The 24,088-nt window shown below is 42.4% G+C and overlaps 2 protein-coding genes across 5 annotated transcripts in view; one reads left to right on the top strand and one right to left on the bottom strand.

Moving 5' to 3' along the window:
• Positions 1-209: 209 nt before the first annotated feature.
• On the top strand, positions 210-2,328 carry cmklr1 (chemokine-like receptor 1). Its single transcript, XM_037483590.2, has 2 exons — positions 210-298; positions 403-2,328. Exon 2 carries the CDS (start codon positions 423-425, stop codon positions 1,455-1,457), a length of 1,035 nt encoding a protein of 344 aa, XP_037339487.2. The 5' UTR covers positions 210-298; positions 403-422; the 3' UTR covers positions 1,458-2,328.
• Positions 2,329-3,528: 1,200 nt separating this feature from the next.
• Positions 3,529-24,088, bottom strand: part of wscd2 (WSC domain containing 2) — a 36,186-nt gene continuing 15,626 nt past the window's right edge. The window contains exons 2-10 of one of the 4 annotated variants that reach the window (XM_037482931.2): positions 18,457-18,777; positions 17,890-18,352; positions 14,728-14,842; positions 12,626-12,810; positions 10,385-10,506; positions 10,129-10,303; positions 7,580-7,744; positions 7,286-7,486; positions 3,529-5,242 (exon numbers count right to left, since the gene is read on the bottom strand). In XM_037482931.2, the coding sequence (XP_037338828.1) occupies positions 4,890-5,242; positions 7,286-7,486; positions 7,580-7,744; positions 10,129-10,303; positions 10,385-10,506; positions 12,626-12,810; positions 14,728-14,842; positions 17,890-18,274 (1,701 nt within the window). In that variant the 5' untranslated portion in view covers positions 18,275-18,352; positions 18,457-18,777 and the 3' untranslated portion in view covers positions 3,529-4,889. Of the gene's footprint in view, positions 5,243-7,285; positions 7,487-7,579; positions 7,745-10,128; positions 10,304-10,384; positions 10,507-12,625; positions 12,811-14,727; positions 14,843-16,103; positions 17,743-17,889; positions 18,778-24,088 lie in introns of those variants that run through there. The other 3 variants (XM_037482930.2, XM_062562337.1, XM_062562338.1) reach the window with 3 other exon arrangements.

Genomic DNA, 24,088 nt, shown 5'->3' with positions numbered 1-24,088 from the left:
AAGTATTCCTAAGATTCACTTTAACTAACCGCAGTTATGACAAATGACATGTATTCCAGTTTAATATAATTGTTATAAGGGAGATCTTTCTCGGCCACTAAACAAACAATTTGTCCTTCAAGACCTCAAATGCAGTACTGAAAGTGTTGAGGGGATGGAAGTGTTGAGAAACCGCCGGTCAGCTGGTAGCAGAGGGGTTGTACAGGGTTTCTAACGAGTCTGAAGGAAACGACACTGTTCTGTTGACACAAATCTCTTGAAACCATATAGTCAACAGCACCGACGGTCTGAGCTTCAGGTACGAAGTCCATTTTAATTCAAAACATTTCCATCTAGCTTTCTTGTAAAATGCTATAAAATGTTGATCATTTGAAATGTTTTCCTTCATTTTATTGTTAACAGAAATCTCTTTGGGTGGCAGAATGGATTATTCAGATGATCTTCTGGACTATAACTATAGTTATGAGTTCAATTACTCTTTTCACGAGGAGACCGTTTGCAAGCACGAACCGACGTGTTTGAATGAACCCTTGTGTGTAATTTTAGTTGTGGTCATCGCGGCCATTTTTCTGCTGGGCTTCTGTGGAAACGCTCTGGTCATCTGGATTTCTGGCTTCAAGATGAAGAAGACCGTCAACACCACCTGGTACATGAGCCTCGCCGTCTCCGACTTCGTCTTCTGCGCCTTCCTCCCGTTCACCATCGCCAACATGGCGATGGAGGAGTGGATCTTTGGCCGCTTGATGTGCAAGTTCGCCTCCTCAGTCATGTTCCTCAATATGTTCAGCAGCATCTTCCTCCTGGTCGTCATCAGCATCGACCGCTGCGTGTCGGTCCTGTTTCCGGTCTGGGCTCAGAACCACCGCACTGTTAAGAAGGCGTCCGTCGTAGTGTTAATTTGCTGGCTCCTCGCCATCGCCATGAGCTTACCCTCCGCCGTCTTTCGCGAGGTTAGCACCCACGTGGGGAGAACCATTTGCTACAATAATTACACCTCGTACCAACACGGTCACGAGATTGTGGCGCTGAGCCGCTTTCTCGTTGGGTTTATCGTCCCGTTCGTTGTCATCCTCGTCTGCTACTCGATCATCGTTCTCAAACTGCGAAGCAACCGCGTGATCAAATCCTCCAAACCCTTCAAAGTCATGTCTGCACTCGTCGCTGCTTTTTTCCTCTGCTGGCTGCCCTACCACGTGTCCATCCTCCTCGAGCTCAACCATCAAAACTACGACCACCGCATTTTAATCGTGGGACTCAAATTGGGCTTCTCTACGGCTGCAGCCAACAGCATCCTCAACCCGGTGTTGTATGTTTTCATGGGCAATGACTTCAAGCAGAAGTTCAAGAGCTCCATGCTCTCAAAGATGGAGAACGCAATGGCAGAGGAAGGCCGCACCACCAGCCGATACCTGTCCAGGACGAGCTCCATGGATGGCCGAGCTTCCACACACATCTAGACCCAAACTGTTTCACTCATTAGAAATGCTGTTTTCTGAAATGTAATTACCCCACAGCATATAAAATATAGATTCTCTGTGCTAATGAGCATTTTTGTTGCACTTTTCCTCTGTTGGCAGCATCGAGAAAGCAGTTGCCAATGGAGGCTCGCAATACATTATGCAGTGGAATAATCTGCGAGTTTGAGCCAATATCTAAATATGTATTTTACTCATTGTGCTGTGCAGGGACAACATTAATCCCATTCAGCAGAAGGAACGTTTGCAGAGCATGTTTTTGGAGAGTTATGCAGGCAGTTTCAACTGCAGCATTAAGAGGAATCTGTAAAATATGAGGGATAATTTCTTATAAGTGTATCATTATATAAAGCGTGGGCTGAAATTGTATGATGCTTAAAGGAGCATTCAGTGTGATACTTTTACAACCAATTTTCATGTATTTTTTTCCATCCTGAATTGTGGCAGTAGATCAACTATAATTGCACATTTGGGAGTCTCGGAGCTCTTGTCTGCTCTTACATGTTTTTTTTTTTTTTTACAGTGTGCGCGTTTGCGTACGTGCTTGCGCGCGCAAAAATGTGGTGAAAAGGGCTCCAGTCTTTTTGCAGGAAATCTTTGCTGATCAATTTAGAATTCAACAACTAAAATGGTCCTATTGAACGCAAAGATAACTCTCACTGAAGGAAAAGCAAAGAATGGATTTCTGGTAGTTCTTTTCTTTAAAATGCAGCACACCCAGCTGCTATTACCGGGGGACAAAAATATCATGTTTAATGGAATTTGTATTTTAATGTTTGAGCTGTTCAGTGACTGATTTGTGCAATAAACCATATATTTCTATTTTTTAATAAAGCTATAAATATAAACAATATGTTCTTTGTTTCATTTTGACATGTATTAGTTTATCCACACAAAAAGCTTTCATTTAGCTAGGTTGAATTGGGTTTGTTTTAAGTTAAGTGCCAACAAGAATCTGCATTTCAGTGGTACGTCACCAGTGGTCAGTAGACTAGCATGGCATTTTCCCAACACTTTTTTTAAAGACTGAAAGAGAAACATAATCTTATGCTAGAAGAAAAAAGTAAAGTTGTTCAACACACGTTATACCAAAATAAGAAATTATTTTTGTGTTGTAAAAGTTACCCTTTGAAAATAAGTAATCTCACTTCCTACAACATAAAGGGAACAACAACAAACATATGTGGTTAATTCCTCTATGCTGAAACGGCAGGAAAGGGAGGAAGACTGACTGCAGAGGTTACATGAGTCACAACCACATGAGTGAACCGCAATGACACAGGCTGAGATGAGAAGGCTGAGAATTTCTTAAAGATCTATTAATTAATAGGACCATGTGCAGCCTTTGAGACAAAAATAACGGCAAAGGGTAAATACTTGATGCGGAGGTGATAAGGAAAATAAATGATATTTCTGATTTGTATAGAAACAACAGCACACTGACATCTCCAGCAAGGATGTTGTGTTTACTGCTTCTTTTGCTGTTATTTAAATAACTAATCTGTTAGTTGCTCCACATTTAGACTGACACATTCATAGCCACACTGAAACTACTCAACAACTGCCAGGCGGATGGCCGTGACAGTTTGTACAGACATTCACGTCCACCTCAGGCTGAATCAGATAGTTCCACCAGCCCTCAAATGCCTGCGAAGCAGATTACATTCCCATGAGCCTCAGCTGTACTGTTTAGTGCTTAATGGAAAATGTGAGCGTGCTACCAGGCTAAACTAAAATAGTGGGCTAGGTGAATTGATACATCTTACTCCATTAAATGTGAAGCTGCTTAACCGTATTTGTGTAATACAGGAGGTTGGTGATGTGCACACAGGTCCATAAAACCACAGCATGTAGCAATTATTTTAGTTTGACGAATATATTTACATATGTTAGTGTATACTAAGTGCTATCATGAAGCAAAATGAATAATGGAGGAGTTCGAAGAGGCTGTACTAAGATCCCTACATTTTCTTTGATCTTTAAAGTCACCATAGCCTACTTACTAGTCCTCTTGATTCCAATGTTTCTATAGGAATTACCGTTGACCACAGGGTATCATTTTATGCACTCATTTATTGGGCCTTATCACATTACATTCATTCCATAGAAAATACATTCATTTGTGACACCTATGCTCAGAAAGTGCCTGCTTGTCCGTGAAAGCCAGAGCCAATAAAGTTCAAAGCATGTGTTAAAAATAGACACCTTCACCCCTTTTGCTGGTTGTAATACAAATGTTATCAATGCCTCAGCAAATCCTATAAAAATATATTTATGCAATTTTGAAAATGGAAGTCAGTTAATTGTGTCTGGCGCTGTCACCCACGTTGTATTTATTTCTGTAATGTATTTTTTTTTAAATGTTTTTTTTAAAATGTATTATTAGCATACGGCACAGGACATTGAGTACCGTTATAAGACTTTACTTTATAAGCAGAATTCACACATTTGTGGAGATCAAATTATTAGTAAAATGATCACCAGCTATAACTTTCATAACCCTTCTTACAACAAAGCAATAAAACATTGATTATGAGTAACTCATAAAATAAATCTATACTCATTGCTACTGCTAAATATTACCTCTGATCTAACACAATGTAATGTCTAATTTCTCCATGATCTTTGGGGAAAGTTTGGCACAGCAAAGTGCTTTTTGGATTTCTTCATCGAGTCCAGTGTCAAGAAAACAAACGCACAACCAAATCAGTCGACATGTGCACTGCACGGCAGAGATAAATGCTGTTGAGATAAATCCTATTTTCTCCTTGTCAGTGCCTTCAAGAGGGATTATTCATCATCTTGAATAGAAGAAGCAGAAATAACTGAAAACAAGATTCTTCTCTAAAAGTTAGTGGAACAACTTACAAAATATTAGAAACGCACCACATCATCATCGTCATCATGTGGTTATAGCCTGCATATTGCATATTTCCCTCTGACCAAGGGCTTTACGTTCCATGTATAAAATAGTATTATTCTCTAACTGATAGCAGCAGAAGATTTTTACATCTGAAAGTTTTCATTTCTCATATTTCTTATGCACAAAATAATGTATATTCGGGGGAACTCGTTTCTTCACTAGTAACACATGTAGTCAGCTGTACCTTCTTCATGTTAAGGCATGTGCTCATGCCTACATAGCACATGTGCATAGAGCAGGATATGGAGTGCTTTTCATTTAGCCGGAGAGAAAACTGCCTATTTTATGAATGCATGAAGCTACTGAGGATCAACACAAAATGAAACGACATGAATAGGAAATAAAAAAGAGGGTAAAGAGAAAAGCTTCCACCTATGTTCACAGAATAATAATTGAAAAAAACAAACATTTTCTGTAACGTAATCCTAGAAAAATATGGTGCAGTCCAATTAAAGGAGGGAAAAGGAAAATAAATGATGGGATCTCGTATATCATCTAGGCATATATTCCTCTGGAACTCCAGAAATGTTCCTTTTCCTCAAAGAAGCATCTACTGTTCTGATTAGTTCATTGATGTTTGCTCGCATTTCTGGAGTATAGGGGTCATATTCAAGCTTTCGTAGGCCGGATCGCTTAAAGTTTCCATCCTTCTGGCCCTCGACGCATAGGAGGCGTTCCTCCGAAACTTTCAAACCAAGGAACTGCACCATTCCCTTCAGCTGGGAGAACAGGTCCCTCTTCACATTCTCAAAGTGGACCACGTGGACAATCTTCCCATAATTCAGCCAGTCCAGGGTATGGGACGCCCACCAAGGGGCATAGTTCTTCACAAACTCGGGCCACTCTGCAGGACAAATGAGAATGAAAAAGATTTAAGAAACACAAGTAATAAAGTAGTCAAATTGAGGGCTGTATGGAGTTGAGTCACGATGGCCAAACACCGACCCAACTTAACATCAGTGTGGCCCCAACGTACTGCAGTGTACAACTTCTGAGATGATGGACATTCTTGGTTGTCAGGGGCCTGCAGCAAAACCCTTTGCTTGCAACTTTTACTCATTGATAATCTACTGGCCCATAAAAGATTCTGCTGGCAGGAGCCTCACTGCATTAGCAGCACACATTCTCTCTGTTAGGAGAGGTTGTCGTTAAAGTTTAAAGCCTGCTGAGGTTGCAGAGCTGTCTCAGAAACCAATGAGAGAGGCACAGTGGACAGAATATTATATGATGCTTCTGAAAAGAGCTTCTAGAAGAGGTTTGACGTAAAAAACACAAAAGGGTTCAAGTGTGAAGCTTTAATTAAAGCCACATGAAACATAACTAAGCTCTTTAGTAAAGAACTTGACGGTCAAAATAAGTTGCTCTTGCACCTGAGTCGACTGCCACACTGGAGGGCATCAGTAACATCCAAGCCCCCCCCCCCTCGCTGAGGTGAGTGCATCAAATTGCACATGTGGTGCCCCGAACACAATGTCACGCTGACTCGCAAACATGATCATCTCGCTGTATTCGAAGTGGCAGCTGTCAAGAAGCTTTCCTCGTTCTTGATGTCACCGCATCACTGACGGAAGGAACAAACAGTCATTGGAAATGGCAGGCCAAATGTGCTGATGATTCCACAAAGAGAGACACTGCTGGGTCGGCAAGTCTCCAGCCTCTGGAAAATCGATTAAACCTTGCAGAAAGTCAGAGAGACGGTACGCGGACCAGACAAAAGTTGCCATGGTTACCGAGATACACCAAGGAGGGCGAATGAGCTACGATATGAGCGAAAAATATGCATGAAATATGAATATATTTCTGCAAAGGGCATCATTTTGTAGACAAAGGGGTATTGAACCAAATATGTTTTAATTGTTTTAAATGTTGCTGTGAATGTTTATTATCTCCATTTTTTATCAAATAAACTCAAGAGGAATTTAAAATTATAACGTGCTGACACCTGGATTCACAATGCATGTAGTTACAGGATGCAGGACCATATGTCCACATAAAGTCTGTAACAGTGCAGAATCAAAATACATATCAAGATTATGAATTCATTTGCTTATTATTTCAGAAATCATAAAGATTCCTTCTAGTTATTGAGCACAAACTCAATGGAAATGACTTAGATTCACTTGTAAAATAAAGGATATATGCACACATATATGAACACAGATGATCTTTGGAAACTGGTCTGAAAAAAGAAAACAGCTGGTAAATTTTCTTTGACGAATGTCAACATTTTCTATAGACCGTCAAGTCCCATTTTTTATTTGAATAACGTGAGAGTCTGGCTAATAAGAATGTTTTAAATAGTGACACGACTCGTGAGGTTAACGGATTGTTTCATTTCATTTTTTGTATGGAACAATCTGCGGTTTATTCCTCACTTCCACCATTAAGTAACCATTGTCATCAAAGACCATTTCTTATCTCTTTTTAATATTACCACATACTAAATTTAGTTTTTTATTTACTTGGATCCAGTGGTAATGAAAGAGGTTATTTTCTGAATATATAAAATTAAAACGGCTAAGAAGACATTGAATAGACCAACTCATTTGTCCTTTAAAATTGACAGATTCTGGATATCTGGTAACAGATTTTCACATAATGCCTTTTAAACTGAAAAATCTCTTACCGCTTAACTCTTTTACTTTCCGTAAACAAAAAAACAAATGTCCACCTGTTTGAAAGCTCCAGAGACAGTCTGTGAGAATGTGACGTAGTTATTTCATGGTACTCTAGTACACACACATGGTTTGCGGTACTTGTACCGGTCTGGTCGTTGTCTTTAGCCGGTCTTGCTATGTCTTGGATTTGACTTTGTCTCACCCCCCCAAAGTCTTTGTCCGGTCTCTGTCTTGAAACACTCTGGTCTCAGTTTAAGTGCTGAGCTCACCTTTCCCTTTCCAGTGGGCCTGAGAAGCAAATCCAATGTGGCCGCCATATTTCCTGTTAAATTCGGCCATGAGGGCTTTGTAGGGGTTTCGGATCATGAGAACGCTGGAGTCGAAGGATTCAATCTCCTTCCTGCCGCTCTCGTGCGTCTTGATGCAGATCGTCCTCCCACTCCGCCAGTGGTCCCGCTCGCCTTTAAATCCTGCTCAACAAGGACAAGCCCACAGTGGATATAATCAATCAATCAATCAATGAATGCGTTTCTGGATCGTGTCCGATGAATGTCGATGCCCACCTTTGTTGTAAAGGGAGCCATCAAAGTAATAGCTGCCGGTGTAGAAACCAGTGGCCAGTTCTATCAGGTGGCGAGCCCAGGTGTTGCCGGCTCCGGGGAAACTGGCAAGAGCCACCAGCTGCTTAGCACGAGTGGGGAGGAAGTGCCGGTCCATGCAGCGGTTATCTGACAGACCACAAAGACAGAGATGCTTTATTCTTTGATTTATTTAGGGGAAAGTCGGGCAAAGCCCTGTTGTGTTTTGAAGAATTATTCAGATTTTTCTTCTGCCACTTCAATCGCGCTTTTGAATACAAAGACTCTTGAATTTGTGAGTGTGCGTCGGAAGTGCGAAAAATTTCGAAGCATTTGGGTGTGAAAAAATGGCACTAAGTGCTCTTGCTGGGGAGATTTTGGCCCACTGTCACCACTTGACTTGACATTTTTCACACCTGTGTCAACAAAGTCAACCACTTATGCAAATGCGCCTACCAAGATTTTCTGCCATTTTGAATTTAGTGAAAAACACGTTTTTGAAAACTCCTCTCAGACGCTGGGTCCGATTCTCACAAAATTCTTTAGAAAACCACTATTGGCTCAATGCCATCTAAAGGCATCAGTGTTCAAGCAGCTATTTTTCTTCTTGAAAAGTTGCGTCAGTGTCCTTGGTAATGACATTACAGAGCTGATCCGCTTGATAAAAGCAGAGATCTGTGAAGTCACTTGACCACAGCTCTGCTCTCTTCAGGAAGCCACCCATGTTGTCCTATAAGTTTAAACTAGTAACCTTATTCTGCAGAGACACTTTCAGTGTGTTCAGTTCGCAAAATATATCTGCGGGACCTCCACTGAGTCAAAAAGGCGTGTAGTTCACAAATGAATACTTCTGTGTGCAGCAGAATTTGTGTGATTAGCTTCCCTTTTTTGCCTTGTCTGAATGGAGGTGATGCTACATATTTTATTTACTTTTTGCAGGTCTTTTGCAGCAAGCCAAGTGGTGGGGTATTCCGTTTATGAAGCCACAGACTTGGGTTTGAATGCTACACCCTGCATTATTTTTTTGTGTTTTTGACTGCGTGTCCGGCTGACTGCTGCCCCCTCCCCCCCCTCCCCGACATGCAAGGGGAGGCGAAGGCCCGTTCATTTTTTTTATTCATTTATAATTTCTGAAAAAATCAAATAAGGGCCAGACATGTGTCTTGAAATTTGGGGTGAAAGACAGGGGATCGTGACTGTGCAAGTTTCGCAAAAAAAAAAAAGTTACCACAGAATTTTGAAATTTTCTGGAAAACTGCGCTAAAGAGAAAGAAGTTATGTTGACACATCAAAGGTCAGAAATGACAACGAAAAGTGACATTCTGGTGTTACAGTTTTTCTCCATTGCTTTGGCTCAATTCTTGAAACAGAAATTACATTCTCAAAGCTCTTAATGCATTTGGTAAAATAGGTTCAGCACAACTACATAGATCACCTTCAAAAGGCCATATCTCACCCAAAACAGTTATCTCAAGCAAGAAGAAGAGAAGGGGGATATGCGTTTGTGGACACACACTTTCCATCTCCAGGCAGAAAAGAATTCCTCAATAGCTTTGGTCAACCAAAGTGGCTCGGATCTCATCAGAGTTTACGGTCCTTGTCCTCGCCTCGTCCTCCTCCTCTTACTCTCACTCCTCTGGCTCTGTTTCTAATGTTGGCATCCATTGCTCCAAAACAGAAGAGCTCACCTGTTGCCCTTTCATGCTAAAGCTCTAATTCCTAATTGTAACACTGTGTGACAGGTGTTTTCCCATGTGACGAGTCAGTGTGCATAGTAGGGCAATTGACTTTAGAATTTTGAATGACAGTGTGTTTCTTGTGAAAACAACATTTTCTTCATGAAAATTGTGCAGAGAATGCAGAGAATTGCGTGTAGTGTTTTGAAAAAAGTGTGTTTTAGAATTGCAATTTGAGTGCAAAGCAAGAATTGTGCTTGTAGTTTAGCAGAATTGGTTCAGGGGGTTGGTGCATGAGTTACATGTTGTGGTCATTGTGTGTCAAGTACCACTATTTGTGTGTAAACAATCGAGAAAAACTGTAATCATTTGCAAAGATGTACTGAGACATTGAGATATGTACTTTTGCAATTTAACATTTGCAATTTAACCAAATGAATGAGAAATTCAATTCTGTATTGAGAAATTGCTAAGTTGTTTGGAGGTTTGTCCATGTTGTTTTGAGAATGTAATTTCTGTTTAAAAAAATGAGCCAAACCAATGGAGAAAAACTGTAAAGTAACAGGTAACTGATTCCGAGAACAAGCTGTCACACCTTTTTACATACAGGTTACTTCCCGCTGCGCTTGTTCTTGTGTTTGTTTTTGTGCTGATCCAAGCTACATATGCCTCATGCGTTGGGAAACTTTGGCCACAAAAATGCACATCTTAGAGAATGATGATCAACAACATAGTTGATACAGTCTAGAACAACTCAGCATATTCCCACTCGGTACACCGCGTCGATGTGCACCTGTGTGTTTTTTTGTGTGGCTCCAATGCACCCATTGCATGCTGCTGCGAGCCGCCCTGCGTTACCTTGAACCTGCGTCTGGTACGCCACGAAATACTCGTCGTTCCCGCAGCTCTCGAACTCCTGGCCGTGGCAGCGGCTGAGACACATTCCTTCATCCTCCGGTTCGTGAAGGGAGAACAGAGGAGTCGGGAAGCCGCAGTGACACCGGTCTCCGGCCAGGACGGCCAGCGTCTTCTCCTGAAGAAAAAACCCAGCCGCGGTGAAAAACCACAGATGCGTCGCGGTGTCTGAATGTACAGCGCGTGACACCAGTCCTACCCTCTCCGTGCACATGTCCACACATTTGTCCACGGACATGTTTTGGATGACCATGCTGAATGGAAGTGCCAGAGTTACATTTTCCGGCCTGTGGAAACACCCTTTGAAAATGGCACTGCCGTCTGAAAGAGAAAGAACAAGCCAAAATGTAATTCACCAATGGGAATAAAGAAATAAATAACAATACTGCAGTTTTATGGTTACTGAGCAGAACCTCCATCGGCTTGGCCTCTATTCACTGACCCTCATGAAGAGATCCCACTGGGACTCTCCATGGTCTACTAAGGCTTTGGCCTGCCAGCAGACGCAGCCAATGGCAGCACAACATCGCTGCTGTGTGTGGACGACCTTTTGATCTCAGATCCCCATCTCTGGTGCTTCTTTCCTTGTTTCACGTTGTTAGTTTAGCTGTAGGACAATTGCTGGACACACATCTTACTTACAGAATGATTGGGCCACTTTTTCCAATGAACACTCTGAAGGCGGTTTAGAAATCACGTATCAACTGTTCTACGCCTAATGTGACAGGAACGTCCTGAGCACCATTGTTTCATTACAGTTTGAAAACCGCTGTTTATAAGTTACTGGACAAGAAAATCTTGATTTCATCCTGTCAACATGTCAGCCGCGCGTAGGTATGAAGCTCTCAACTGACTGCTGAGCATTTACAAAAGAGGAAGAAAACTAAAACCTTTTTACTGTGGAGGATAAAAAACAGCTTCATGCGCTATTGGCGCTGAATAAAATCTGCACATAGAGCTCAACAGCATTTCTTCCTATTTAAGTTTATGCTCTCAAAACCTGCACTGGCTCACGACTGCTATCGGTAATGCAAATCTTTAAAACAAGGTAACTCAGATTGCAAAATAGCTCGAGCCATGTGTGTGTATCTAATGTTTTATTTATCTTTGACCTTTTTCCCTGAATAAAAGTTGAATTTTTAATGAAATGTCCTGGCTCTCTTTATTTCCCTGTAGTAAATCTTTGCTGCATCCTTTCTAGTTACCCTTCTTTTCCCTCTCATGTGGCAAAGCTTGTCAAGCCAACATGAAATGCTTATTGTTTGTGATCCGTTGACTCCTAGCAGCCTTATGCAACATTGAAACGTTCAAACAATGTCTCGAGCAAATAATAAGATTGCATACGTGCAGAAAAACATTTTCTAGAATTATTTGACCAGTTTGCTAAAAACACTCAACCATGTGACCGTAATGGTCTGCAAGTGGTAAAAACCACATAGCCACCTCGACACATTTGATGCATTTCCTCTTTGATGTGCACATGACAGAGACCAGTGTCAAAGGTGAAAGCCCAAACACAAAGAGCTTATTCAGCAGTCTGATGGCAAATAGAAAAGCAGAAGTGAATCCTAATAAACAAACTTCACTGAACTGGACAATGCCGTTGAGGTGATTTTGTCATTTGAACAGTACTTATATAGTTGCCATGGATGGGCACACTAACTATTTCCTTTCACATGTTCACCCATTATTTCTGGGCAGATACAGAGGAAGAGATAAAGGTGTGAAGTTACCTCACCTTGTGGTCTTAGTTTAATTTTGAACCCACTACCTCACACAGATCTTTTTCAACCTGGCTGGCTGAGCTGCGTAGGTAGCACAGCTCTCTGGGGAAAGAGGTAAACACAACCAAGCAGCCTGCTACAGACTCTGTGGCATCACCCAAAATAAAACAAATATTTCCCCCTGAAACAGCTTGGCTTGTTGGATTATTGAATCGAAGCGGATACTGTTGGTATATACAGGTCTGCTCGTTCTCCACTCATGGACATCAATGCTCACAGCCACTAGAGAAATTCTCATTCGTCTAACAATGATATTTTTCATCACACAAAAGCACCACTTAAGATATTATTTTTAAGTGTGCTCACCAGTTTCCTGAAAATAAGCCATCCAGCATAAAAAAAGCATAAAGAACGACTCCAGAGATCTTTGTCAACTGAGACGGCAAATGGCTGAGTAGTCAACTAATGGACTAAGAGAACCTAGCCCTAGTGTGCACATTTGTCAATATGAAATTAAAAAGCCATTCATTTAGCACACCAGTAGGCTCACAGGTGAGTAGGGGAATACCTGTGGCCGACAATACAGAACCCAAGAAACACATTTCATGTGTGGCAGCGCTCTTTTGTGTTCCCTCGGTAGCCCTTTGCTAAGCAGCTTGTTGTTCTTATGAGATCCGGGGGGAGTTTTTGTCATTGGTGCAGAGTGTCGGACTCACAGCGACGGGCCGACTCCTGGCTCAGCTCCAACCTATAGATGGACAGTCTGTTTGCTCCTCCACACAGGTTGCTCTTCTCTCCTTTGCACTCCATATTGCATTCGCTATCGGAAGTATTGGGAGCCTGGATCTTGTGACCGCAGTAGCACTCGGCTCCGAACTCCAGACCTGCATACATGTACCCTCTGGAGGGAGGAGATGGCATCGACATCGTTAGTCAAGGAAAGAAGCGGTTGTTCTGAGCCTTAATGACATTTCTTAATCCTTCACGGGGGCCGTGCAGATTAGTACAGGGAGCAACCAGATAAGAAGCAATCAATAAAACAAAGCAAATGGAGAACGAGGGAAGATGTTGAAGTAAAGATGAGAACAGAACATTCGCCTGGAGTAACATCTCTCTTTGGCGAAGATGCCAAAAGGCTCTGGAGGTAGTTACACATTTACCCAATCACAGAAGGTCTCTTCTCTCCCCTCCTTTGCTGCATGGACGAATTGACTCCCAAGAGGCCTTTTGGTTGCAATTAGCCGTTCAACTCACACAGGACGAATCCCGTGGGCTGTCAATCAAGCCCGAACCACTGTGCTCAGCTATGTGCGGTTGCCCCTCATTTGTTTGTCTGTTCTTATTAACCCGCTGCTCTGGGAAGAGGAGGCTGGCAGGCTGCAAGATCCAAGAGGAGGAAAGAGCTGAAAAAGTGTTCTCTCTGCTCCTATTCTCAGCTCTGCAAACCGGTGATGGGTGTAATTCAATGGATTCGATAGAGCCGTCTCTTCAATTCCACGGGGAGTGAGAAGAGGTGAAAGAAAGATGGCTGAGGTAGCAGAGAGGGGAAGATAAGATGTGAGGAAAGAGCAGGCAAATGGATTATAAGAGCTGAGAGATAAATTCTTACAAATCTGGAAACATATATAACGGGGTTGTTTTGTGTTTAACCCTATTCAAACTCCTGGATTGGATTGGATTTGTATACTAATACGAGCATGTTTGGATTATACAGTAAAGAGCAGCAGTTCTGGGGAGACCTTTGCAGAAGTTTGGAACCAGACTGCAGGTATTTGCTCCCATTCAGCCGGAAGAACAAAATATAGAAGGAGGTCAATATTGGTATGGCTCACAGCTGGCTCTCCTATTCAATCATCAAAGGGGTTAGAAACACGGCTGGATAAGGACTAGGAAGCGCCGCAGCTACCACAGCCTCAAAGAATAGTCAAAGGTTTTGCACTCTTCAAACCAGGCTTTTTGAAAAGAAACGGTGTGTGTGGAGCTACAATTATCAGTCTCATTTCATACAAAAACATTGCCAGCACACTAACAAACGCAACAGAATAAAATAAGAAATGGTAATGGTATCACCATTTGATCACATGTCACGTATGGATTAACTTGTTTGTTATTGCATCAACATTTCTTTTGGTCAGTCTACGGGCGATCGATTTTTCCCTGTAGAGCAGTTCGTCCTCCAATCAAGACATTAGCTGTTCAATCCCTGGCTCCTCTTGTCCATGTCAACGTGTCCTTGGGCAAGACAGTTAACCAGAAATTGCTCCCTAAGGCTGGGAATGGATATTCAATTTAAAAATTATGTTGCATAGCCCAAATCCAAAATTTGCCTCAGAGGGCTTTACAATCCTTACACAAGTGACATCATCTGTCCCATCATCTGAACCCTCAAAACTATTTATTTATGGACCAAGGTGACATTGATATGTGGACACAGGAAAAGGGCCTTCAAAAACAGCCTAAAATGTAGTGAACGGTTTTCACTCATTAAAACAAAAATAGAAAAGCACAAACCAAGAGAAACAACCACAGTTCAGCTTTACACAATAGACCAATCAGAACGCCGGATTTCATCTACCTGTATTATAATATTCTTCAGTGATGTGTTTCCGACTATCATTGATATGAGATATATGTTGAGGTTAATATATTTGACAGGCTTGTATTAGTCATTAACTGTCCTTCGGTGCTGCGATTCTTGCTTCGGACACGACAGATGACACATTTTAATCAATGTCGGGGAGTTTTAATTTATCAGCCCTTCTTATCATTTCCAGCCTGACAGCAGAAATAGAGGAGGGGAGGATTTTTTTTGTCATACCTTTCTGCACAGTTGTCCTGGCAACGAAATACAGTCATTTTTTTGTAGTCAAAAAAGGAAACTCCTCTCAGCGCTCTTTTCTGCGTGTCATCAATGTGGCAGCCAACATACTTTGCTGAAAAAGAGAAAACATACAATGTCAATTACACTAAAAAGACAGACACAATAAAAAACCATATACAATGTTAACGACAGCTATGTACAACACGTTCAATAAAAAAAAAAAACAGCCACAGAAGAGTAGACGGTAAGCCAGAATCTTTCTCCCATGCAACACTGCGTAGGAGCAGAGCAAAGTGGGGCAGACTCTTCCATTATTAATAAAGACACACATCCCCTTCTAGTGGCTTGTGACGGTATCTGTCATCTCTCTGCATCTTTTTGTAGTGTGTGGGGGTTGGGCCTCAGCGCACCTCTGCAGAGGGACACTGCAACCCTCCAACAGCGGCCTCCCCTTTCATTAACACACGGTCTCTGCTGAGCTGAGCTGCACAGGCTCCACTCTACCTTTTAGAAAACATTCTGCCATTAGTGCCCTCGCCCCTCTAAGCCTGATGGCTGAACAAACCCTGGCCCCCGCATTACTTAAATTGTTATAGACTAAAAGACCTGTGTTTGCGCGGCATTTGTTGTGCTGCAGGACTCAGCTGTAATCTTCCTCCTAACTATTGTTGTGCTGGAAAATAATCTGCTTTGTGATAAAAGGAAAATGCTGATTTAAATTAAGCTGGAAAGTCATTGTGAGCTTGGTGAGCTGCTGCTTTGTACGACGTGAAACGAGTGAAATATGAAGCGGTCCTGTCGCCGGTTTTATTCTTTCTACAGGAAAACATTCCACAATAACTACCGTGCATCTGTTGGATGACCTTAACAAAGGGGGTGTGTTTGTTCAGCTGAATTACACTACTTTAGTTTTTCCCCTCAATGTGCTTCAGTATGCTTCGATAACATAGCACCCCACAGTGCAAATGTGTTTGCATGCTGCGGTCTTCATCTTATGCGCCAATATCCCCTCCAAATTAAACCCAGAGCCAGTGGGAATGAGTGCATTTGCAATGAGAGGCCAGTAGAAAAAAAAACAAAACTGCAGAGTAATAAGTGAAGATGGCTGCAGCAGAGCAAACGGATGCTTTGATGCTGCTAATTACTCCATCATCACTTTCCGCTGCAGTCCTGTGAGCTTAGTCCTTCCAAACAGGAGGGGAGGAGGAAGAGGAGGTCTGAGCCAGACGATCAGATACCCCGAAGCCTCAATAGACGTTGTAAACATGTTTGCTTTCCTGGCCTAGAATTGTAAAAGAAAATAGCTCAGCACTAGAATAACATTGGTATTTAATACTCTACCCTGCGAGTGGTAGATTTGGTATAATAATCACTTTTTGTTTTCTCTTCTGGCTTGACTTTCTTCGGGTTTCTCAGGAGAGCTGCTTCCACATTTTGTCACATCGCTAACACAAACAGAGGAGTAGTCAGTCAGACTTGTGTTTCATATTCATGGGCAGTTTATATTCTCCACCTGCCCACAGTGCACTCTGGAGGGAAACCAGAAGGCAACATAAGCACAGTGGAATTGTAGTAAAACTGATGGCGTTGTGATTTATGATTAAAGAGCAACCCCACATAGCGTGTGAGACTGGACCAGATGCTAACAACTGCACAGCTGAATAAGAACATTTACTGAAATTCTGGACATAACTACAATTTCTTAAGGTGTACTTGAGCATTGATAATTAGATGCTTGCTATTTCTACACCACTAAACGCCAAGGAGAATTATTCTAGGACATTAAACTAAATAAGTAATGTATTAAAGTGTCTAAAGTGGTTCAACTTGGCATCATACTACCAAGAATGAATATTATAATACATTTGTATATTGCATATTTGAATATTTATATCCCCACTGAGTAGGGAAAGTGTAGACTAGAAATGACATTTGATCAGAGGAGTGTTTAAGCCTTTAAACAGCTGATGTTGTAATTTATGACTATTTATGAACTATTTAAGTTCATTCACTCGATTCAGTTCCGTATTTAGGTGGATTTCACCATTACATTTATCTGACAGCCATAGTTACCAGTGAAGGTTAAGATGTTAAAAACAAAACACATGATTCATTTGCGAAATACTGCAGAATTGTATGTTGCCAGTTCAAATAAGCTCAACCAGCAACTTTAAAATGGTGCAAACATGTTAGCAGATTAGCAGTAAAAGACTCATTTTGTAAATTATGCTTAATCCAACGGTGCCGAGTGTTTGACAGGGTGAAGAAAGAGAGTCAGGTTCAAATGATATCCTCTTATCGGCTCACTTTGCTCATGTTTCCTCTGGAAAGGAATAAGAAAGCAGGATATTACTGCCATCCACAATCAGAGGTGCCTGCTCAAGTCGGGCTCTTTGCGTCCTCACTCTGGTGTATCCAAAACTGTGTTGTGACTTCCTAGTATGTCACATGGAGTTTATATGTAAACCGCTCCTGTCAGGATTATGTAACCCCACAGTCATACTGTTACATAGATGTTGCGGCCGTGCGGCAGTTGAACATGTGCCAAGCAGCACAAAGCCAGGCAGCAGCTGTGGTGGAAGCTCAGACCCCTGGAAAGAATTCACTCTGAGACGAGACAGACGACTTAATCATAATCATCATCTCACTGCGCTCTCAGGAGATTCCCCATGTGACCAATTACAACTTGGACTTCTCATTATTAAGATGATGTGGTTTGTAATCAGAAAGATTTCTTTGATCAATTTCATATTCACATTAGCTGCTGCCTGTGTGTCTGCCAGGGAACGTGTGTTATACGGTGCGTCAGCCTGTGATGAAATGTCCTACATTCTTTTAATTTGTTCAATTCTCATGAGCAACTATGACACAAAGCAATACGTTGTTATAATCATTGTTCTTATTTGATACAGTCATTAATGTTGCAGTGCTGCATATGTTGGCACATAATGTGACTATTAATTCTATTTATGCTTTAATGATCTGCCTAATGGAGCACTTCATCGCATTTCTTTTGTTCTAATTTGTATTTCTTATGTGGTAGAAGCAGATGCCCAATTTTAACAATCTTTTATAACTCATTTGTTGTGGAAAATGCAAAACTGTCAGCTGAAAAGAAAACCACTGCAATAGTGTAGCAAAGTATTGCTGGTCGCCCACCTCTTCCATTGTCCACCTCTTTGGCGCTGCGTCCTTTGAGGGCCCGGTTCCAGTTGTTGGTGTAGTCTCCCCCCCTGCGCACCGTCTCCTGGCCGTCCTGTCTGGCCTTTTTCATCCACGGGGGGCCGTACCTGCGTCCAGACCGGCGGGTCTCTTTAAACACTCTGCTCACGATGCCGAGGCCCCGAGTGCCTGACACTAAAGTCCGGCTCCCCATTTCCAAAGCCACCACGGAGTTTCGGCCGGACCCGGGGCCGCTGCCCCCGGCGAAGCCAGAGTGCAGGAAGACGAGGCTCCCGGCGGTCAGGTACAGGAGGATGAACGAAAAGAATCGGACAGGTTTCCGGCGGAAATAGCGCTGTAGCTTCAGCAGAGGCTTGGCCATGCTGGCTTCCCCTGCCACTCAGACACGCTTCCCCAGTGATGAAAAGTCATAAAGCAGAAGAATCAACACCAGCTGTCCCTACCAAACAAAAACAAAAATAAGTTAATTAAAGTTTTGAACCGTGCAAAGGTTCTTCAAACAAAAGCATGGCTATTCCCTCATGTTGTGCTCTTCAGTCTCACGGGGAAGAGGCTTTACACCTGTGCACCGCGATGTCGATCGAGTCCACGTGAGAGTCTCTCTGCCTTCCCCGCTGACAGCTCGTCCCCCGCGAGCCGCCTCCGGGGCCACGGCATGAAAGTCGAGTTGCTCAGAGTGAAAGGTGATCCCTCAGTGCCGCTTACACTCCGGTTATCGGCCTACGGAGACGCCGCACCGGCAACACAGTGGCACTTTCTCCCACGTTGAGCAGGAGTAAGAGGGTTTTATTTACAGCCTGAGCCGAGATCCTTTCCCCTCATTGAGGCTGGCTATTCAGTGAGAGAGAGGGCGTTACTCTCCATCTGCAAAAAAGAAACACACAAGAAGAATGAGTAGCCACCTGAGTAAGCTTTATCGCACATGGGAAAGGAGAAATAACAGGAGCAGGATGAAGGATGAAGTTGAGGCATTATCTTCAGGGCAATACATCAGCCTTATCATAATGTGTTGTTACAGGGAGTTTAACAAGACTCTATTTGTCCTCTGATTCTTTCAAACTCGTATTTACAAGAATACAATTTAGAACAGAGATTCATCTGAAAAATGGTTTTCGTTTTTTTTATGTGTTTGTGGGTGTTTGCAGGGCTTCTGTTTGATTGGGCAGATCTGCGTATATGTGTATACAGTATGAATGTGTATCTGCATGTTTCCATACACATATGCATTCATGCTACTATGTTCTTATGTTTATTCCTCTTCAGTCTTTTCATGATGTCTTTAAGTGAAGCAATGTGAGGTTAACAAGCTTCACTGATTCACATGATTACCTGCTGAAATTTGACTCATTCGTTAGTCATGGACGCGTTTTTCTCATCATCATCATCATCATCCTGCTGAAACTTGAAATGTGAAACATTGTGAAACAACGATTGGTTTACGGCTCATTGATTGAAGAGCTGATGTTGAACGGCGCTGACATCAAGCAGTGCGTTGCTTTTGGTGTTGTTTCTTCCACATATTCTCCACTTTTATGGGATGCTGACGCGCGAATCACTCCAACCAAAATGGATCTTTTTTTAGCTGAAGAACATACCGGGCTCAGTGCAGCGCGTGACACTGCTGTGTTGGTAGCGTAGTACACGTGCCTTTGAGCAAACATCTCTACCGCTGACTTGTGCGGTTTGTGGGTGCCACTCATTAGCTTCCCCTGATGGCACATGTGAAGATTGTAAGATAGAAATGATTATTTTGATTGTATCTTAGAGATTGAACATAGCCCTGCTTTTAGTTAGATGTTGGCTTTTTTTCTTTTTTTTATTAACAATTGTGACTATACACAATATACTTGAATTGTAATGCGTAGACATGAAAACGGTTTGAAGCATGTGACGACATCTTACACCTGCACCTTTTTACTCTGATGAACTGCCTTTTTTTAAAACTGAATCCCTCAAAAGAGTCTCTGTTAATCTGGGAGGCTACATCGGAAGATGTAACGCAACACTGTGCAGGGTCAGGGAATTTTCCAGGACATTGAAAGGGACACTCGCCCTTGTGGCTCGCTGTCTGCCCCGAGACAAATAGACAGAACACTTGTCACCCGAAACCTCAATGGAACAGCAGCCCCTCTCTGCCTTGGCGATCTGCCCCCCCTCCACTTTTCCCTCCGGTAGGCAGCGATCCTCAAGGAGAGATGGATCACAATCTGCTTGTGTGCTTGAACCAAGGGCAATCCACATCCTATCCAAACATGCTCCTGTATCTTGACCGGAAACTTCTAAACATCTGCGAGGACGGGTGATATTACTGATGTCGGTTTGGTCTACATTTGAATTGTTCAGTAAAGATTTCTGATGTATTGCTGAAAGGGTTTGTAGTTGCTGAGTCAAGGTTAATAAAAAACACAGTCATGGCATAAAATATACAATAGTCTAATTTTCCCTCGCTTCCTCTTCAAAATAACAATCTCTTAGTCGATGTTCCTGACTATTTCCTTATGCTAAATTAAACTATGAAGTCGCTGGCTCTGGCTTTATATATTTAGCGGACGGAAAAAGAGTGGTATTGATTCTCTCATTTTACTCTTGGCAAAAGAGTAAATTCCCCAAACTATTCCAATTGTGGAATTGTGAATGAGATGGTGGCGCATGGAGTACTGCAGTGCGTTGGGAGCTGCAAGGTTGGTGGTTCAAATCCCGGCTGCTCCAGGTGCCATGATGAAGTGTCCCTGAGCAAGACACCTAACACCTAATTGCTCCCCAGGCAAAAATGTAATGCATAGGTTATAATGCAATGCAAAGTCGCTTTGGATAAAAGCGTCAGCTAAATAACATGTAATGAACGACTTTTAATGATCTTTTCCTTTCTATGAATATCCTCTATTTCGCAGGGATCGATATAGATGCACTTGAACCGTATATTATTTGTCATATTCGTTGCAACAGAAGTAGGCTGTGGACAATTTCTACTGGGACTTCTACTCCCTCAGTAACCATGGTGATTCTTCAGTCCTGTGTCAGCGTTTGGCTCTTTGTCGACAGAGAAATTATTCATACTTCAGGACAAACAACACAGCAACTGTCAAACAAGTGAGTCGTTGTTTAAAACCCAATCATCTGTTTTCCTTGCAGAAATGTAATGATTCCTGGGTTAGGTTTCCTGCAGAGTTACAAGGCCTAAATTGAAAAAGGCCACATGTTACGCCATGCCTCTTACTCCTATCTCACTCTGCAGGGCAACAGCATGTTGTGGCCTCTTGGTGGGATTGAAGCCCTGTGGCTGTGTTTATGCAGGCCATCGTGTGGTGATTTAAGAGGGTGAGCAGATGGATAAAATGACAAGTACAAGTGACACCTCCCTTCCATGCCTATCACGCACACTGCAACAGGCCCACACACAGGCTCACTACTGGTGAGACTATTCGATCCCCCTTGATACGAAAAATTAAATCGAACCAGTAGATCATTTGAAGGTTCAAATGTTTGTGAGAAGATCCTTCGTATTTCATGAGGGAAATAGAAACAAGAGGCGAGAATATGACGTCTGGTATGATGTATGAAGTCTCGTACGCGTAGCACAGTGATGCTTTGAGCTAAACGCTAACCATGCTAACATAACAACACAACAACGTGGTAATTTTTAGCACAGAAGACGGGAATATCATTAGCTTCTTTTGGTCGTAAACCAAAGTATTGGATGAATTTAAATGTGCACTTGATGGCGGAGTGATTGACAGAACAACATTGCCGTCAGAACCCATAACATGGATTCATTTCCCAGAGTCGGCCTCCACATTCAAGCTTCGCATATTGCGAGATTCATAATTCAAAACATTTAATGTAGTGCTAAAAACAGGTCTCAAATTAGGTGTGAAACAGACGGAGAGGAAATGCAACAGACAGGAGGAGGAGGTGCAGAGGTCTTTCTGCCAAATCACGCCGATTACTCAAGTGGAGCTGACGTGAACTCACTGACTGACCATTAATTCACATTCATACTAAATGAGCCAGCAAATATTTAATCAGAGCGGATTGCGGGGAGGAAACGTCAAAGACAATCTTTGTTGAGCGGGCCGACAGACTGCTCGGCTTGTGCTGCAGGGTTGAGCAAGAAAGAGCTGTGGTCAACTTTGTGACACCTCTGGAGTTCAGAGACAATTAACCGCCAGCCAGCGCGGACAAATGAGTCGGCGTCTGACCTTTAGTACAACTGCAACGAGACGTATTTAAAAAAAAAAGAACTGCTCACAGTGGGATAATGCATTGCTGTTTTTGTAGTTTGAAAGAAAGGAGCTGCCAAGAAAAACTGTCGAAAGAAAAGCAATGCATGTTTCTGTTGGTCATATCCTTTAAAAGTGTTGAACTGTGTGGAGCGTACATATTTGGTAGTTGTGTTCCAATAGAAGCAGTTAAAACAGATGTAATGAATTTCCATTGTCTCCCTGCCAAGAAGCATTCTTTCACTTCAACGTGGGCGAGGATTTCAGTACAAAACACGCCAGCTGAATTAAATTTGTTTTCATGTAGTTTAAAATGAAATCTTCCCTGCTATGTTTCAAAAAGTTGTTCCAAGTCTGGAAATACGGTGAACTGCAGTGATCCACAGTAAAATCAACACTGAGAGTCATGTATTGTGGGCTTCAAAAAGGAAAAACCACACATTATTGTTATAGGAATAGTCGGTGCAGGAAGAAGTCCGCTGCGCCGCAGTAAAGGAAAAGGAAACCACTCCAGGCTTCTCTCATTGTCCTTTTGTCGCAAATCAAACACACTCAACTCCAAGTCCCATCCGGTCAAAGCGGTGTACGATGTGCTTTCGGTTCTTCAGCAGAAGGGGTTAACGGTGCTGGCTGACCCCCCTATGGAAGTAAATCTGTGCCATCGGGGGTTGAAATAAAAAGTTGATTGAATTTCTAGCACTGAATATTTATGCATTGAAATTATGTACCTGAATGTTTTTCAACATTAAAACACCGCAAAAAAATTCAACCTAAAAAAAAAAAATGTTGAAATATTCGAAATGGAGGCTACAATATTCAACCGCAAAAAATTCAACCTTGGCACACCAATATGCGGAGGCTACAATATTCAACCCAAATAAATTCAACCTTGGCACACCAACATCCGGGACACTAAGGAACAGCAATCGATTCTAGATTCAAGATCAGGAGCGTGCGTCAAGCTAAAGGAGCGAGCACCCAAAACACCTTCGGCTTTGGATTGTAAACATGTCCAATAATAACGGGGCTTTAACTCTTCTTCATGTCATCAGTGTGGTTTGTACGGTGGCCGAGAAGGTTCAGACAAATACAAAAGCAACAACACAAACGCAAACGCCACAACACAACACGAACGCCAAAACACAAAATACAAAAGCCACATCACAACCGCAAATGCCGCAACGCAACACGAAAGCGAAAACGGAAGTAGCTGCCCACGGGAGCGAGCGTATTTTGGAGGAACGGAGCTGGAGGATGCCAGATCGTTTAAGAAGTAAGTGAAACATGATTCCTTGCGGCTACAGTTAAAGTAAGGAATCATGTTTCACTTACTTCTTAAACGATCTGGCATCCTCCAGCTCCGTTGTTACGTGCCGACTGGTTTTTGAACCTACTGGTTTGGCTACGCGTTTAGATGTTATTAAGAGAGTAATCCTACTTGGGCAATGTGCTAGAAAACCTGACAGAACTATGTATTTCACGCTACGCCACCAAAAACCAGTTGTCTTGGCTCACCCTGAACCAAAAGATGTTCTTGCCACTGACGATTTGCAATTTCATGATAAGTAGTGAAATCAGTAGCGGCATATGACAGCTCGGTTGGCCGACGGCGTAGCGCCGCCGTCTTATAAAGTTTTGCTATTTTGCTCGACTGCGGGTTCGAATCCAGGTTGTGGCGATCTTTTAATAAACGTATGTTCTTTTATTTATTTCTTTATACGTGGCAGTGATGTAGTGCTCACTTATACAATCATAATCGCTGCATTGGATATGGGATGCATTTTGAACATTTTCAGCAATATGTTTGCGAATGTGTGACGGATCAGGTGACCGAGGCAGACAACATCTGCCGCTGTCGGGGCAAAACAAACACGCACGCGTAGCCAAACCAGTAGGTTCAAAAACCAGTCGGCACGTAACACCGGAGCTGGAGGATGCCAGATCGTTTAAGAAGT

The sequence above is a fragment of the Pungitius pungitius genome, chromosome 5 (genome assembly GCF_949316345.1).
Source record: "Pungitius pungitius chromosome 5, fPunPun2.1, whole genome shotgun sequence".
In the NCBI taxonomy this organism is placed as follows: domain Eukaryota; kingdom Metazoa; phylum Chordata; class Actinopteri; order Perciformes; family Gasterosteidae; genus Pungitius; species Pungitius pungitius.
Note: the sequence above shows the minus strand (reverse complement) of the source record. Positions and strands in the feature narration are given on the sequence as shown.

Coding starts and splice junctions, on each gene's coding strand:
- cmklr1 (XM_037483590.2), top strand. CDS start 423: ATGGATTATTCAGATGATCTTCTGGACTATAACTATAGTTATGAGTTC.